This window comes from Toxotes jaculatrix, chromosome 11, assembly GCF_017976425.1.
Source record: "Toxotes jaculatrix isolate fToxJac2 chromosome 11, fToxJac2.pri, whole genome shotgun sequence".
Classification (NCBI taxonomy): Eukaryota; Metazoa; Chordata; class Actinopteri; family Toxotidae; genus Toxotes; species Toxotes jaculatrix.
Genome location: NC_054404.1, coordinates 13,751,123 through 13,766,379, shown reverse-complemented (window position 1 = coordinate 13,766,379; position 15,257 = coordinate 13,751,123). Strand labels below are relative to the sequence as shown.

The 15,257-nt window shown below is 39.5% G+C and overlaps 2 protein-coding genes across 3 annotated transcripts in view; one reads left to right on the top strand and one right to left on the bottom strand.

Annotated features, from left to right (window-relative positions):
- Nucleotides 1–1,842: 1,842 nt before the first annotated feature.
- The window catches only part of eloal (elongin A, like), a 30,733-nt gene continuing 17,318 nt past the window's right edge, over nucleotides 1,843–15,257 (bottom strand). Inside the window, exons 3-12 of the mRNA XM_041050395.1 lie at nucleotides 7,248–7,304; nucleotides 7,030–7,142; nucleotides 5,952–6,906; nucleotides 5,765–5,864; nucleotides 5,519–5,686; nucleotides 5,333–5,430; nucleotides 4,223–4,403; nucleotides 3,865–3,979; nucleotides 3,170–3,276; nucleotides 1,843–2,908 (exon numbers count right to left, since the gene is read on the bottom strand). Of these exons, the coding sequence (XP_040906329.1) occupies nucleotides 2,847–2,908; nucleotides 3,170–3,276; nucleotides 3,865–3,979; nucleotides 4,223–4,403; nucleotides 5,333–5,430; nucleotides 5,519–5,686; nucleotides 5,765–5,864; nucleotides 5,952–6,906; nucleotides 7,030–7,142; nucleotides 7,248–7,304 (1,956 nt within the window). The 3' untranslated portion in view covers nucleotides 1,843–2,846. The remainder of the gene's footprint in view (nucleotides 2,909–3,169; nucleotides 3,277–3,864; nucleotides 3,980–4,222; nucleotides 4,404–5,332; nucleotides 5,431–5,518; nucleotides 5,687–5,764; nucleotides 5,865–5,951; nucleotides 6,907–7,029; nucleotides 7,143–7,247; nucleotides 7,305–15,257) is intronic.
- Nucleotides 9,103–14,723, top strand: klhl31 (kelch-like family member 31). Of its 2 annotated transcripts, XM_041049521.1 has the most exons (4): nucleotides 9,103–9,202; nucleotides 10,228–11,433; nucleotides 11,521–12,222; nucleotides 14,366–14,723. In XM_041049521.1, the coding sequence occupies exons 2-4, from the start codon at nucleotides 10,259–10,261 to the stop codon at nucleotides 14,394–14,396; spliced, it is 1,908 nt and encodes a 635-aa protein (XP_040905455.1). In that variant the 5' UTR covers nucleotides 9,103–9,202; nucleotides 10,228–10,258; the 3' UTR covers nucleotides 14,397–14,723. The 2 variants fall into 2 exon arrangements, with proteins under 2 accessions (XP_040905455.1, XP_040905454.1); XM_041049520.1 differs by lacking the exon at nucleotides 14,366–14,723 and having other exon boundaries at nucleotides 11,521–12,580.

Sequence of the window (15,257 nt, the reverse complement as noted above, 5' to 3'; positions counted from 1 at the left end):
AAGCTAATTAGCAATGAGTGCCCATAAAAATACATACAGAACAACACAAAGCCACAAATAATGCACAAACATTGTGAAACAATTTACAAACAATGATACAATAACAGTACTCTAAAATAACAAACACCAGGGTGTTCATGACTGATTCTTCTTTAAAGAAACAGTTTCAGGCTGAGTTTAATTTCATTTTCAGGTCTGTGGGTAAATAGTTCCACATGTTGATCCACTACAGAAAACTAAAAAATTAAATTCACAAAAGATAAAATACATCCTAACTTTGGAGTTTTTGTCACTACAGCCTGACTTGATCAGGTATGACCAGCAGCTTATTGGTCTACATACAGTGTATACAGGTATAATTCATCTGAGATCTCTCTTGCGTGCTTTTCCTTGTACCCCTTTCAAAGCCACATGATTGTAAATGCATCAAGATTGAGTAGCATCTCTACTCCCCTTCATTTCACATGAAATTAATGTATGTTTTATTTGACAGCTATAAATACTTGTTACTTCATAAGGATTTTACATTAAAAAATGATCACAATATAAAATAATGATGACTTGCTATTGATTTAACCACCCAACAGTGTCCTGAAGTTGTTAGTTTCAGCTCCACCTTAACAAGCTGCAACATCAAAATGCTGTCTAAACATTAACTCATCAGCATTAATCTCAAACAGTAAAACACTGTCTGGGGTCATTCTGCTGTATAACAAGTACTTTTACTTTTCATACATTGTGCTGACAATACTTCAGCACTTAAGCAAGATTTTGAAGAGCTACAGCACCTGTAACTGAGCATTTCTAAATTTTGAATAATTCTTCCAAAACTGGAGGCCAGAGTGCCACTTTTTATTTACTGTGAACCTGTTCAGTAATAAATTATAATCACTCAACTCATACATTACCAAAAAAAATGTTAACTGCAATTTTGCTTTTTAGTTTTGTGAAGTGAATTGGCTTTAAACTGCACATATTGATCTCCTTTCTATGCATTTTGTACAGTACTGCTATGCTGGAATATTACATGGCCCTGAGGTTTGTTGTTTGGTATTATGATTAAAGTCAAATTAATGTGACCTTTAAGACACAGCTTCAAGCTCAGCTATTAAAGCAGGACCCATATTAAAACCTTTACAATATTAGTAAATGTTTCACTTTACTAATGCAGTGTGTATATTTCTGAACGACGTCACAATTAAAAACATTCACTACACCAGTTGCTACACAGCGAATCCAGCCTGGTGGGGCCCCCTGGGTAGCTGCCTGCACTTTGCCCAGTTGGTAATCCAGCCTTGCAAACACACCTCCCCATAATTTTTCCGCCATGCCTTCTTTAGTTTTACTTCATGTCCAAAAGCAGTGTATTCATTGGTAAATAAATGTGTGCATGTGTGTTTTAAATGTAACATCACATCCTGTACCATTTACAAGCTTTCTAGACACAAAATATGATAGGTATTACCTTCATTACAATGTCTAAATGAAAAAAAAACAAAACATTATACTCTTGCCAACCTCTGAGAGACTTGTGTGGATATTTTTTCCCCCACTTCACCTGCTTTCAGGTCAGAGATCAAGGTCAGCTCCAGCTCTCTGTTCTGAGGTCCCCTTGTGGCAGGACAGGGTCATTGACCAAAAGGTCATTTTGCCACCACCCTCCAAGGTTAGGAGTTCTTCAGCTCTGATATATTACACATTTGGAGTCGTAGTAATTAATAAAATGATGGGGTTTTTTTAATAGAGTGATAAGTATGTGCCATTGTTGTCCTGTATTTACAAAAAAAATCATGAGAAAAGAGACTCGTTCATTCACAACCTTCAGATCCTTTTCTTCCCTTCTGTTAAATCACAAGCAAAAAAGCCTCCAAAAAAGCAAAACGTTTTAAGACTTACAATTACTAAAACACATTCACAAGTCCCATAGATATATAATAGCAGCTAAGCTTAAACCAATAAATTAAACAGGAGATGGATTAATGACACAGTCTTAGCAGGCTGCCACAGGTGGTGCAGAAGGCTGCAGCAGCTTCAGAGCCTTCCTTCTAATATCTCAAACAGTTGGTCAAACGTATCCACAAAAACAAAAATAGACAGGAAGGGTCCTTGAGAAGTGGCAGGCAGCAGATGCCTTTCCCCCAAGAAACACAACATCATGGGGAGTTTAGTGAACTCACAAAGAACTGCTTTCTTTTCACTATGAGGAAAAAAAATGTGTTAACAGAACTGTTTGAGTGGATGACAACAAACCTTGGACCTGAACACACAACAAAACAGGATGACATACCAGATCTTATTACAGTATATTATGAGAAATGAACCCACTGTGGTCAAGGTCAGCTCCAGCTCTGATATGTATTCAGTTGTAACACTTAGGGTTACTCTTTGGTTCCCTTTGATGTAGGTTAATGAAGAAGAGGTATGAGGAGTGTTATCAAAAATATATTCAACCTGTCAAAATACTGGCACTGGTTGAGACAATCAGAAATATTATGTATAGCAAAAAAATTTGTAGGAGAAATTACAGAAGATAAAATTTCTCTGTACATCCTCTAGAGGGAGCCACACCCCATTAAATAACCAGCCATTTGCCCTTTTCAGCTCAAACAGGCTGAAAGACAAAATATCAAAATCAGGTAAATTTGCTGACTTCATTGTCCTTTTAATAGTGAAGACAATTCACAGTTGTAGAGAAAAAAACATGGCAGTTGCCTATGTATTAAGACAAACAACACAGAAGTATCTAAGGTGAACAAAAAGGCCTAATATCGTCCAAAGTTTATCAATGATAGGGTGCACTTTTCCCACATCGTCACACTCTAAATAGCCACATCATATAAGAGCATTTATCTGCGTCCCAGCTGTTTCTTAAATGCCTTCAAGGACTTTGCCATCATTGGAGCAACTCCTATGAGAACAACAACAAAAAGCATTTGAAAAATCTCAGTCAAGATGAATTAGGTTTTAAAAAAAGAAAATGAAAAGAAAGAAATGTAAATTAAAAAGTTAAATCTGTATGTATAGTTTTCATTTTCTGAACTTTGAAGACAGTGACAGAGGAAAAAGGAAACAAAAACTAAAACATATCTCAACAAGCCTGTTGGACCAGCTTGGAAAGTTGTAGCAAACTTAACATTGCATTTACGATAATACTCTCTTGTCCACTCACTTGTTTTTTTGCGGGGGTCTTGTGCATTGCCCCCGCCTGAAGTCAAGCTGCTGGACCTGCTGGGCTCATTACAACTCGGCTTCAATCTGTTGTCCTGAGTCTTGACACTGGGAATATATGAAATAACAGACCAGTGCATAATTTGATCAAAAGAATTATTATTCAAAGAACAAAAACAAAGCACATAAAATTACAAAATGAGTCTCCATCCACCAACAAATGCCAGCGTTACGCCACAGCTAGTGAGCATAACATCCCATGTTGCAACAGTTGACAACAAAAGGACCCAAGGCCGTCTCTAACCAGAATAAAACCAGTTTATCCAGCACATTGCTCCAATTCCTGTGTTTGGCTAAGCTCTCCCAAAAAGCATTTCACCCACTGTTATCACACGGGTCTCTGACAGGTTATGACCCTGCTCGTCTGCTGCTGTTGAGTGATCACTGTGCAGTTAAAGGCTTTTATGTGGAAGAGGAGCAGAGCAAGCACAAGTCTTTACCAGGTGTTCATGCTTTGCAAAGATAAACAAATACACAGCAATGGCTTCTTATAAATTTCGGTTTGTTTACGAAAGTTATAATTAGGATAACTTAGCTGACATGAATACATATAAAGAAATGAATAGAGAACAAAATCACAAGCTAATCACAAAACCTGCGTAGATATTTCTCTATATTTAGGAGGCTGAAACCCACCTGCACTTGAGCTGAGGAGGCTGCTGAACAGCAGTTCCATGAATTTCCTGCTGAATTCGCACATCTCTCGGTGGCTTGGCAACAGTGTGCATAAATGCCATCTTCACCTGCCGACCTTAAAAAAAAAAAAAAAAAAAAAAGCATCACAGTGTACAAAATGTGATAAGGACTAAACAAAAATATTTTTCTACCGTATACAATAAAATATTCACTTTTTCACGTGTATGATTTTTTTTTCCACAGTGGATGTAATTAGGATTTTTGGATCGTGATCGAAACAAAAAGACTGTTCTACTTAGTAATTAGTAATTTATGGTTTTATTTTCAGTAACAGCCACATTCGGTACACAGCACACACCTTTGGGTTTCTTAGAATGTGCCGAAATGATGCTTTTTGTCAGTCTCTGGAGTTTCCTTTCCCTCTCCTCAGACAGCCTGATGTGCATCTCTTTCCATGATTCATATTCCTGAAGTTTGGAGTCTTTGAAATCCCTCTGACAGTGTTTCCCCCATAAGTGGTCTGTCACTCCAATGTAGATCTGTGGAAAGAAACAGTTACAATGACAAATAAACACTTGTACGATTAAACAACACTTTTTTTCTAATCACTACTTTTACAATAACGTTTCTAATCTCTACCCAAGCTCTACAAAGTCGTTTACTGGCCTAGAAAGGTAATTTCACAATAAACTGACACACGCTCAGTGGCCACCAGAAGTAAACCTGCTCATAAACACCATTAACAGCCAGCTCCTTCAAATCTGGCACATCTCAGCATATAAAGCACAACAACGGGGTCAGGAAGTGAAGAAACTTCAGCAGACACAGAACCCACACCCTGACCAGCCAGATTAGCCAACAAGAAGGCCACAAGTAATCAGTAAACAGCCCAGAACAACAGTGATAAGCAGGACATCACTGATCATACAACTTGTTGAGCTTTGCTTGGATAAAATGCAGCAACACAATGATGTGTTGTACTCCTGACAGCTAAAAAGTAGATCTGAACCAAATAATCCATTACTGGATTGATAGAAAATGAATTACTTATTAAGTAACTACTTTAATTGTTGATTCATTTTATTGATTAACTCAATAATCATCAGAAGATTAATCATTAATGAAATCATGACCATTGGCTGCAATATACAAATAAAGACTGGTATACACAATAAATATTAAGATTATCTGGAAGACCAGAAAACCACTGGACAAATGCATATTCTGCCAAAGAACATGATGCTTTTCTGTAGCAGCAAAATATCAACTTTGGGAATCTTCTGACCCCAATAGTCTATATGATTAAGCATCATTTTAATGTCACTGTTTTTGTTTTTTGGTTTAAATGGCGCCAGGAAAATCACAGTGACTTCTGCTTGTACAGACTCAGTCTGACCCAGTGCTCGGCAGGTGTACCTAATAAAGTGGCCACCAAGTGTATGTCTGTATTCATATGTCACATTCTTACTGGGTTGCATTCTTCAATGCGTAGCAGCTGCTCTGGTGTGCACCTCTCCAACACTGGCTCAAGGATTTCAAACGGGACTCCGCCAGTTTCATTAATCACTGAGAAGAGAACCCTGCACCTAAATATGAATCCAACAAACTAAAAGACGTCAGAGGCATGCAAAAAGGGTCTGTGGGCTTTACTTACAGTTAATATTGTTCTGGAGTGTGCGGATACACTGTTGGTACAAGCTCATCATAGTTGGGAGGAAGATGGTCTTGGCACCAGAGTACACTTGCATCTTCTGGTTAAGTCGCTGACCAGTGAAGACAGCAGAGTCCTCGGAGACGTCGCAGAAATCAGATTCCCGTTCAACTTTAAGAGAAAAGAAGGAGTGTCATGAGCAACATAACCAATGTGAAAATACAGCTGTGTTTGCTATACATAAGGTACCTTTCCTGTCAAAGTAAACAACACTGGATGGCTTTTCACATTCAGGCAGAACAGCAGGTAAAGGAATGCTCATCAGGTCCATTACAGACTCCTGAAACTTCTAAAATATGAGGGATTATTAGTTAAAATGAATCCGTCATGGCCTGAATTCCTTCAGCAAAACCTTTAAGATCATTGCCAAATATACCTGATTAGGAGGGCTGACATTTACAGACATCACAGGTGACTTCACGCCAGGATCGTTTCTTGCTTCCTCTTTTACTACAGTCTTCATTTTCTTGGGATGTTTCTTCACTCGTTCTTTTCTCTTGAAAACATTCACGTCATAGTTCAAGTACGATTCAAAAGACATGGAGGGCTCCTTTTGGTCACTTTCTTCGTCTCTGTGCTTTATTTTTGCCTTTTTGTTTTTGTGTTTTGAATGTCTCTTATTTTCAGACTTTTGTTTGTGTTTCAGATGGACATGCCTCTCTTCACTTGTTTTTTGCCTTCTTCTCTTTTGGGCCTCAGACCTCTTCATTATTCCTGAACATTCACCATCTCCGACATTGGCCAGTTTTAACGGTTTTGAGTATTTGTCACTGGACTCAGATGACAAAGATTCTTTGCCTTCCTTTGAAGATTCTTTTGATGGCTTAGCTTTCGTATTTGACTCTTTTTCTGACTCAAATCTTCCACTGTCTGAGCTGCTTTTCGGTTTTTCCCTGGAATCAGACCTGGATCTCTGATGAGTGTCCCCAGAGTTTTTGTTTCCAAGCAAGCACGTATCACCGTCTCCTGATTTTCTGTCACTCTGATCAGTTTTCTTCTTCTTGGAAACACATGAATAGTCTATTTTATCCTCTTCAATTTTATTTTCCAAGATGTCTTTCTGAAAGATATTCAGTGTTTCTTGGTGAAATTTTTCTTGATTTTCATTCTTTTTTCCTTTCTGTTCTTCACATTGTTCTTTCTCTGAATCAGTTTTTCTGTTCCCCGTTTTGAATAGGGCCTCGTCTGAAGAATCATGACTCTTGAGGTGAGATGTTAAGCAGTTATTGTTTGAATCCTCTGTTGTCAAACTTCCAGTATTGGGACAGTTTTGGTCAGCCAGCTTGTCTTTAACAGACGGAGTCTCTGACACATCCCCAACCTCAGTGTGGCTGTATTAAAGGATAATTCAAAATTGAAGAAGTCAAACATTAAAAATAAACACATGCAATTAAATTAAACAATATATTCACAATTAACAAATACAAATAGATAAAAAGTTAAATATACTTCACCTTGAGCACTCCTTAGGGACCAGTTTTTTCCAGCCTCTAACTAGCGACTTGGCAAATTCTCCAGCCTGTTCATGTCTGCGCAAAGAGTTCACTGTTTTGCCAATTCCAGTTTCCTACACAAAGATATTAGTTAGTGCAGTCAATGAAAATGTAATGTATGTAAAATGTGTAAAAAATATATACCAACACAAAATCCATTCTTTGCAACAGAGACTCACAGCAAGAATGTCTAGTGTAATGTCCAGATCCTTGAGTTTCTGCAAGATTTTAAGAACCTAGAAAGAGAGTCGACACATTAATCCCGCTGGTTAGGTTCTACATACTGCTGCTAGTATTTAAAAAGTATTTGGGCAAACATCTAATGTGCTTGGACGTGGTTTTCACACACAGACGCTGCTGAAAAAAAGCTGCTAAAATGTGAACTAAATTGAAGAAAACTTTACATGCCAAATATGGCAGTCCTGGTCTCGGATCACCCCAGTTGCTGATTGTGCATTCAGAGCAGAAGCTAAGTATGGGAACCTCGCACACCCACTTAGGCTGCTCCTTTTACTGTGAACTATAAATGGACAATGCTACTACTGGTAAATAAAGTCTCCCCATATGACTGAACTGGGTGTTTTCAGGTGGTGTATTTGAAATTGTAATCTAATTTTAATCTAAGTTGACGACCTAAATATTGACCAATTTGTGCATTCACACCTACAAGCAAAACTGACTTAAGACAAGTCTGCAGAGCGTCACAGCCTTCATGGATGATGGACGGCAGCCATAAGTTGAACAACTGGAGGAGCTGCCAATTTTAGCAGCAAAGCGCCTCCCATTTGAACAACCTGACCCCCTCCCAAAGTAAAGCGCCTGTGATACTGTGTGGCTGCAGCAGCGCACGTCAATGACTCAAACAGCGCCTTATCAGCTTCCGGCCACACTTAAGCATAGGTACAAGACGAGCATGAAGAAAATGAAAAGATGGTACACCCTGCAGAGAGGAAGCTGCATGTTATTCAAAATATCACAGCGTCCAATGTGAGAGCAGGTGGTTGTAGACTAATGTTTACACCTATGCCAGCGGCGTTTTTGTTGTCTTTCCTCCCTCTGGTCTGTTTACTGATTTAAAAGTCGTATCTACCGTAGCAGCCTCTGCTGTGTCTGTGAGCTGAAGTTTCAACCGCATGACTTTCTTCACCACATCAGAGCTGCAGGCCATCACGGTAACTCACGTGCAACCGTCCACACACGCACCGGGCAGTGCGCGGCCGTTGATGACATTATTATAATGGGCGGAACCGATGGCAGAAATGATGTGGCGTGTGACCATTCATAATCAAACACGTTAACATGAGTATATGACAAAACATTTATGAGCATAATGTTGCTATAGAGGACTAAATAAAAATGTTGATGAAAATAATTTACTTTTCTGAAATTTGCCCCCAAGTCTTCTGGATGTCCCTTTTCTGGGTCTACTGGCCCCTTGAATGGGAGCTGAGAGTTGAGATGCATGACTTGATTTGATCATGACCCTTAGCACTCTGAAACATTTTACATTTTACATTGTACACTTTTCAGCCTTCACTGACCGACACCAGCAAAAAATTTAATATGAGCTGGACCTAGATTGTGGGGACACTCTTCCTCAGACATATGGTATTGTTTTCTGTGTCTCCTTAGACTTTATATGTCCTATGCACAGAAAGCTGCATGATAACATTATTAGATGGGCTGGTGATGAAGTTCTGCTGATTGTCATTGAGATTGTCAACAAGATCACGTCCAACGATAAATCAATAATTTTAATTTTGTTTAAGGAGTTTTACCAGGATGAGACCTGCAAGTATTTCTACCATTATCCTAAAACAAGATGCTCTTTGCACCTCTTGGAGCTAAAGATTTTCTAAGGCCAAATTTGACGTCCCATCTAGGATATCCATCGAGCTCCTGCAGAATGTTGACATCAACTGATTGGAGACTATTGTGGGACACTATATGTTGGGGGTGTATGGTCCCAGCCTTCTGCCACATGCATTGCACAATACTTGATTGGAACTCACTCCCCTAGAGGAGGAGTTAACTGCATGTCTCTTTCAGCAGGCGTGACTGCTGTTCTCTCTCTCCTGCTCCAGTAACTGGAGGCACAAGTCTCTTCTTCACCAGCCTCAACTTCATTTCTCAGGTAAGTGGGGCTTTCCTATGCTTTAATTGTCTGCAGTTTAGCAGTGAAAAGGCAATGTGGTGCAATCAATGCTTCAGCTTTTGTCAGTCATTTTAGAATGGGAAATGTGCTGTTTTCTTGTTTACTTGGGCTGCAAAAGACAAATAAATTGCCTAGAGCTGTTGACCTTTTTGTAGAGTTGAGCTTTTACATGCAGCAATGGTTATAGTAAGCTTCAAGTTTGCTAGGGTTGTGAACAAATAGTGAGAGGGCTGGCTTTTTGGGATTTTTTTTCTTGTAGATGATGTCAGTTGCAGATATATCCAGGAGAAGACTGAAACTGTTCAATAAAATAAAGAAAAGGGACAAAAAAAAAGGATATTTGCCCTAATCTGAACTTAAACAGTCAGAGGACATGAGGCCTTTTGCTCATGTCTCAAAGTCTATAAAAGGAACGTCATGGGAGAGCTGTCCAGCGTTGCTATTCCTGGACATACTGCTGATAAATTGTGACAGATGCAAAGAGGGTCATGTTGACGCACTCACTCACTCCAGCATCACCTGGTAGCACACATGTTTTCATAGGTGTCTGGATGTGTCTAATTAAATTCCAGAAACTCCAAAATAAAACTTTTCTCCTTAGATCCAACAAGGTAAATGTACAGGGATTTGATATTATTGTTTGGTTTGGGGCAAAGGAAATAATACTTAGACATGATGAAGGACAACAGGAACTCAAAAATAGGGGAAATGCACAGCTCAGGACATGAAATAATTTGTAACATTTCAACAATATGGGATGTTTTAATGTAGTTCAGTCTTGTGAAGATGAGGCCTCTTTATCAAATCAATAATAATTTGATGAGCAGACCAAATTAAATACAGCCTAATTCTTTACCTGAACAATTCATATCTGTCACAGTTTATCTGTTGCACACAACTTTATCTGTCTGACTGATATGATACATCTTTGATTTCTGAGCATCATCCTCAAGTTGTAATGTACTTTTCTGACAAAATCTGATATGTTGTATTTATATTTTCAGAAGGCCTGGGCTGTGTTCTGCTGCTGCAACCATGGCACCCAAAAAGAACAAGGCGACCAAAAAGAGTAAAGGGGACATAAATGAAATGACCATAATGGTTGAGGACAGCCCCATCAACAAGATCAATGGGTTAAACACTCTGTTAGAAGGAGGTAATGGCTTCAGCTGCATTTCAACTGAAGTTACCGATTCTGTGTACGCCCCAAACCTGTTGGAGGGTTTGAGCAACATGAGACACGAGAGCTTCCTCTGTGATCTAACAGTCGCCACCAAGTCAAAGTCATTTGATGTCCACAAGGTTGTCATGGCCTCCTGCAGTGAGTACATTCGAAACATCTTGAAGAAGGATGCAACCCTCCAAAAGATCGAGCTGAACGACCTGTCACCGGTCGGCCTCGCCACTGCAATTACATACGCATACTCTGGAAAGCTAACCCTGTCGCTATACAGCATCGGCAGCACTATTGCCGCAGCCATGCTGCTGCAGATCGGCACCCTGGTGAAGATGTGCAGTGATTTCCTCATGCAGGAGCTCAGCGTGGAGAATTGCATGTATGTGGCCAATATCGCTGATGCCTACAACCTCAAAGAAACCAAGGAGGCAGCTCAGAAGTTCATGCGGGAGAACTTCATCGAGTTTTCTGAGATGGAGCAGTTCCTGAAGCTCACCTATGAGCAGATCAGTGATTTCCTCTCTGATGACTCCCTGCAGCTCCCCTCCGAGGTCACAGCCTTCCAGATCGCCATGAAATGGTTGGATTTTGACGAGAAGAGGCTGAAGTACGCGGCAGATCTCCTAACTCACATCCGCTTTGGCACCATCTCTGCCCAAGACCTGGTGAATCATGTCCAGAGTGCGCCTAGGATGATGCAAGACTCCGAGTGCCACCGTCTCCTTGTTGACGCCATGAATTACCATCTGCTGCCATATCAACAGAACATCCTCCAGTCACGCAGAACAAAGGTACGCGGTGGCCTCAAGGTGATACTCACAGTTGGTGGACGTCCTGCCTTGACAGAGAAGTCTCTCAGCAAAGACGTTCTCTACAGAGATGTAGATAACGTGTGGAATAAGCTGACAGAAATGCCAGCAAAGAGCTTCAATCAGTGTGTGGCAGTCTTGGATGGCTTCTTGTATGTGGCAGGTGGTGAGGACCAGAATGATGCAAGGAACCAGGCTAAACACGCTGTTGGCAACTTCTGCAGGTAAGAACTAAGTGATTTAAAGTCAGTGTTTGTCATGTTAGGTTGTGTCGAATTAAAAAGTAGCTTTAAACATCCTCTGTTCTTTAGATATGACCCCCGCTTCAACACTTGGATTCATTTGAGCAACATGATCCAGAGGCGCACCCACTTCAGCCTCAACACCTTCAATGGCCTCTTGTTTGCTGTCGGAGGCCGCAACGCTGATGGTGTTCAGGCCTCTGTGGAGTGCTATGTGCCTTCCTCCAACCAATGGCAGATGAAAGCTCCCATGGAGGTGCCCCGCTGCTGCCATGCCAGCTCCGTCATCGATGGCAAGATCCTTGTATCCGGAGGTTACATCAACAATGCCTACTCCAGGGCCGTGTGCTCGTATGACCCCTCTACTGACACCTGGCAGGATAAGAGCAGTCTCAGCACACCTCGAGGCTGGCACTGCGCTGCCACAGTGGGAGACCGAGCCTACGTCATCGGTGGCAGTCAGCTGGGAGGTCGTGGAGAGAGAGTTGATGTCCTTGCCGTTGAATCTTATAATCCTCACAACGGGCAGTGGAGCTACTGCACATCTCTTCACACAGGAGTGAGCACAGCCGGTATTTCCATTTTGAACAACAAGATCTATCTCCTTGGAGGCTGGAATGAGGGTGAGAAGAAGTACAAGAAATGCATTCAGGTTTACAACCCTGACTTCAATGAATGGACTGAGGATGATGAATTGCCGGAAGCTACAGTCGGCATTTCTTGCTGTGTCGTCACCATACCCACAAGGAAAACACGAGAGTCCAGAGCCAGTTCAGTTTCATCCGCACCAGTCAGTATATAAGGATTAAAATGATAACAGTGATGTAGTTTACATGTTTAATGGTCTCCAGCTTGTCTGCTGCATAAAACGTGGTTCTCAACTCTACCAACAACCCTTTTTGGGACTAAGATGATCAGTTTAAATGGTCATCAACTTTCTTTAGATGAGCAAAAATGAGTAAAATGCAAAAATTACAAATTTGGGAACACATTCTTATACATTTAAAATAAAATAAAAATAAATAAATAAATAACTACTCCAATAATTTGCAGCAAATTGGAGCCAGTGCTGGTAAGGAGAATTAGGAAACTTTCAATTTTAGTTTCAATATTTATAGTTTAATAATTAGTATATTTCCATCAGTAAGGCCAGATAATGTGTATGATAGAGACAAACTGTTATACATATTGGGTCAATTTCATGTGACACAATGCGTGTCAATATGAGCCATTTTATTATTTTTAGACAAATTTCCTTTTGGGGCCAGTTCAGTTGGGATAATTTCATTAGCCCTTTTCTATGGTAAATACAGAGATGTATGACAGCTATAAAAATGCAAAATCAGGGCTGAAATAAATCTGTAACATAACTGTTTTTTGTTTTCTTTTCTTTTTTCTTTTTTTTTTGTTTTTACCCAGTACCATGAAAATAATATTACTGGATTTCGTGACAGTCCGGTTAATGGTGACTAGAGCTACTGTGATTCTCAGATACTTGAACAGAATAATGAGTGTCAGAAAGCTGGAGCTGGAATAAGTGTTGGCATCACCTACCAGGAGTGGGTGCTTGTGATTAGTGTGTAAACACATCGCACAGTAAGACTGCAGTTTCTCTACATGTACCTAATGTTCAGTATTCAGTAGTCTTGTGTTGTATGTTGAGTGATGATCACAAACACCATCAGTGTGAAGGAAGCAGATTCTGTTGGGAAAGTGTTGGAATGATGAGGGTTGAATGGGCTGTGACAGCAATAAACTATTTTGTAAAAAAGAAAAAGAAAAATATGACTTGGGAATAATGTTGTGAGCCTGAGCTTTCCTGGAAGTCAGTACTCATGAATTCCCTGACTGCTCATGTCTTTTCATTTTTTGTTTGTTTTTAAATTAAATTTTAAATTAAAGAGATGAAGTGTAAGCTACCCTGAGCTGTGGTCATTTATTATTCATTATTTTGGTGGGGGTTTTTTTTGTTTTGTTTTTTATAAGTAATGTAAGGATTTAGTTTCATCGGATTTGCTTGGAATTCACTGCAGTGTTTGCAGATGGGGAGGTACCAAGTGGAGAGGCCATTTAGGGGGCTACATTTCTGTTTCCCATTTGAACCTGTTCATGAGGTATGCACTTTTGACTTCCTACATCAGTGGTGTCAAAGGCTATAAATATTTTATTTGCAGGGCCAGTGGACTTGTACATTCATGTATCTTCTGAACACAGTACTTTCTGCCAAGGTTTTAACAATTTTGATTGACATGAGAAATTTCTGTATTTGTGATTTTGTCTTTGGTCTTTTCACTGCTCTAAAGGGGAAAAAGGTGATGCCAAACACTTTCGTGCACACATCAGAGTAGAGTAGTAGTAGAGAATATATTTGAATCAAAATAAGATTACAGTTGTGAGGTTGTTTCCTTAGTTCTCAGCACTGTCAGTCAAATCTGATCCAACGACACCCAGACAGTCCTGAATAAGCAAATTAGCTGAGTTTTTGAAAACAAGTGTAACAAGTATACAGTACAAGTATACACCAAATTTTCAAGTTCTTTAATATGTCCTGTGCTTTTTGCTCTGCTGCAGTCCCTCTCAAATTATGGTTGTAGTGACTCATTTAATTCATAAATTGACAACAAGCAACACATTTGTGTATTGGTAAAACTTTACACCCCATGCTCATTTTGGACCAAGCTGTCTCTGGAGCAGCTGTCTGAAATGATTAGATCTGGCTGAAGAGCTTTCAAGCATATGACAGAAACAGTTTAAGAGCTTGGAGTACATTGGCCTATAACCTGATTTTCGACCCATGCCAGTACACACACCCTCTAAGAAAAGTTCAATGCTGTGTCACTGTTACAATCACTTTTTCTCTTAGTATGATGTTGTGTTCAAGTACTTCAAGGAAAACATGAGAGTCCAGAGCCAGTTCAGTTTCATCCGCACCAGTCAGTATATAAGGATTAAAATGATAACAGTGATGTAGTTTACATGTTTAATGGTCTCCAGCTTGTCTGCTGCATAAAACGTGGTTCTCAACTCTACCAACAACCCTTTTTGGGACTAAGATGATCAGTTTAAATGGTCATCAACTTTCTTTAGATGAGCAAAAATGAGTAAAATGCAAAAATTACAAATTTGGGAACACATTCTTATACATTTAAAATAAAATAAAAATAAATAAATAAATAACTACTCCAATAATTTGCAGCAAATTGGAGCCAGTGCTGGTAAGGAGAATTAGGAAACTTTCAATTTTAGTTTCAATATTTATAGTTTAATAATTAGTATATTTCCATCAGTAAGGCCAGATAATGTGTATGATAGAGACAAACTGTTATACATATTGGGTCAATTTCATGTGACACAATGCGTGTCAATATGAGCCATTTTATTATTTTTAGACAAATTTCCTTTTGGGGCCAGTCCAGTTGGGATAATTTCATTAGCCCTTTTCTATGGTAAATACAGAGATGTATGACAGCTATAAAAATACAAAATCAGGGCTGAAATAAATCTGTAACATAACTGTTTTTTGTTTTCTTTTCTTTTCTTTTTGTTTTTACCCAGTACCATGAAAATAATATTACTGGATTTCGTGACAGTCCAGTTAATGGTGACTAGAGCTACTGTGATTCTCAGATACTTGAACAGAATAATGAGTGTCAGAAAGCTCTTTTTGCTCTGCTGCAGTCCCTCTCAAGTTATGGTTGTAGTGACTCATTTAATTCACAAATCGACAACAAGCAACACATTTGTGTATTGGTAAAATTTTACACCCCATGCTCATTTTGGACCAAGCTGTCTCTGGAGCAGCTGTC

Excerpts from the sequence above, each read along its gene's own strand:
- klhl31 (XM_041049521.1), top strand. The coding sequence starts at position 10,259 with ATGGCACCCAAAAAGAACAAGGCGACCAAAAAGAGTAAAGGGGACATA. Across the intron at positions 11,434-11,520 it reads GCTGTTGGCAACTTCTGCAG|ATATGACCCCCGCTTCAACA; the intron begins GTAAGAACTAAG and ends TCTGTTCTTTAG. Across the intron at positions 12,223-14,365 it reads ACACGAGAGTCCAGAGCCAG|TTCAGTTTCATCCGCACCAG; the intron begins TTCAGTTTCATC and ends GTCCAGAGCCAG.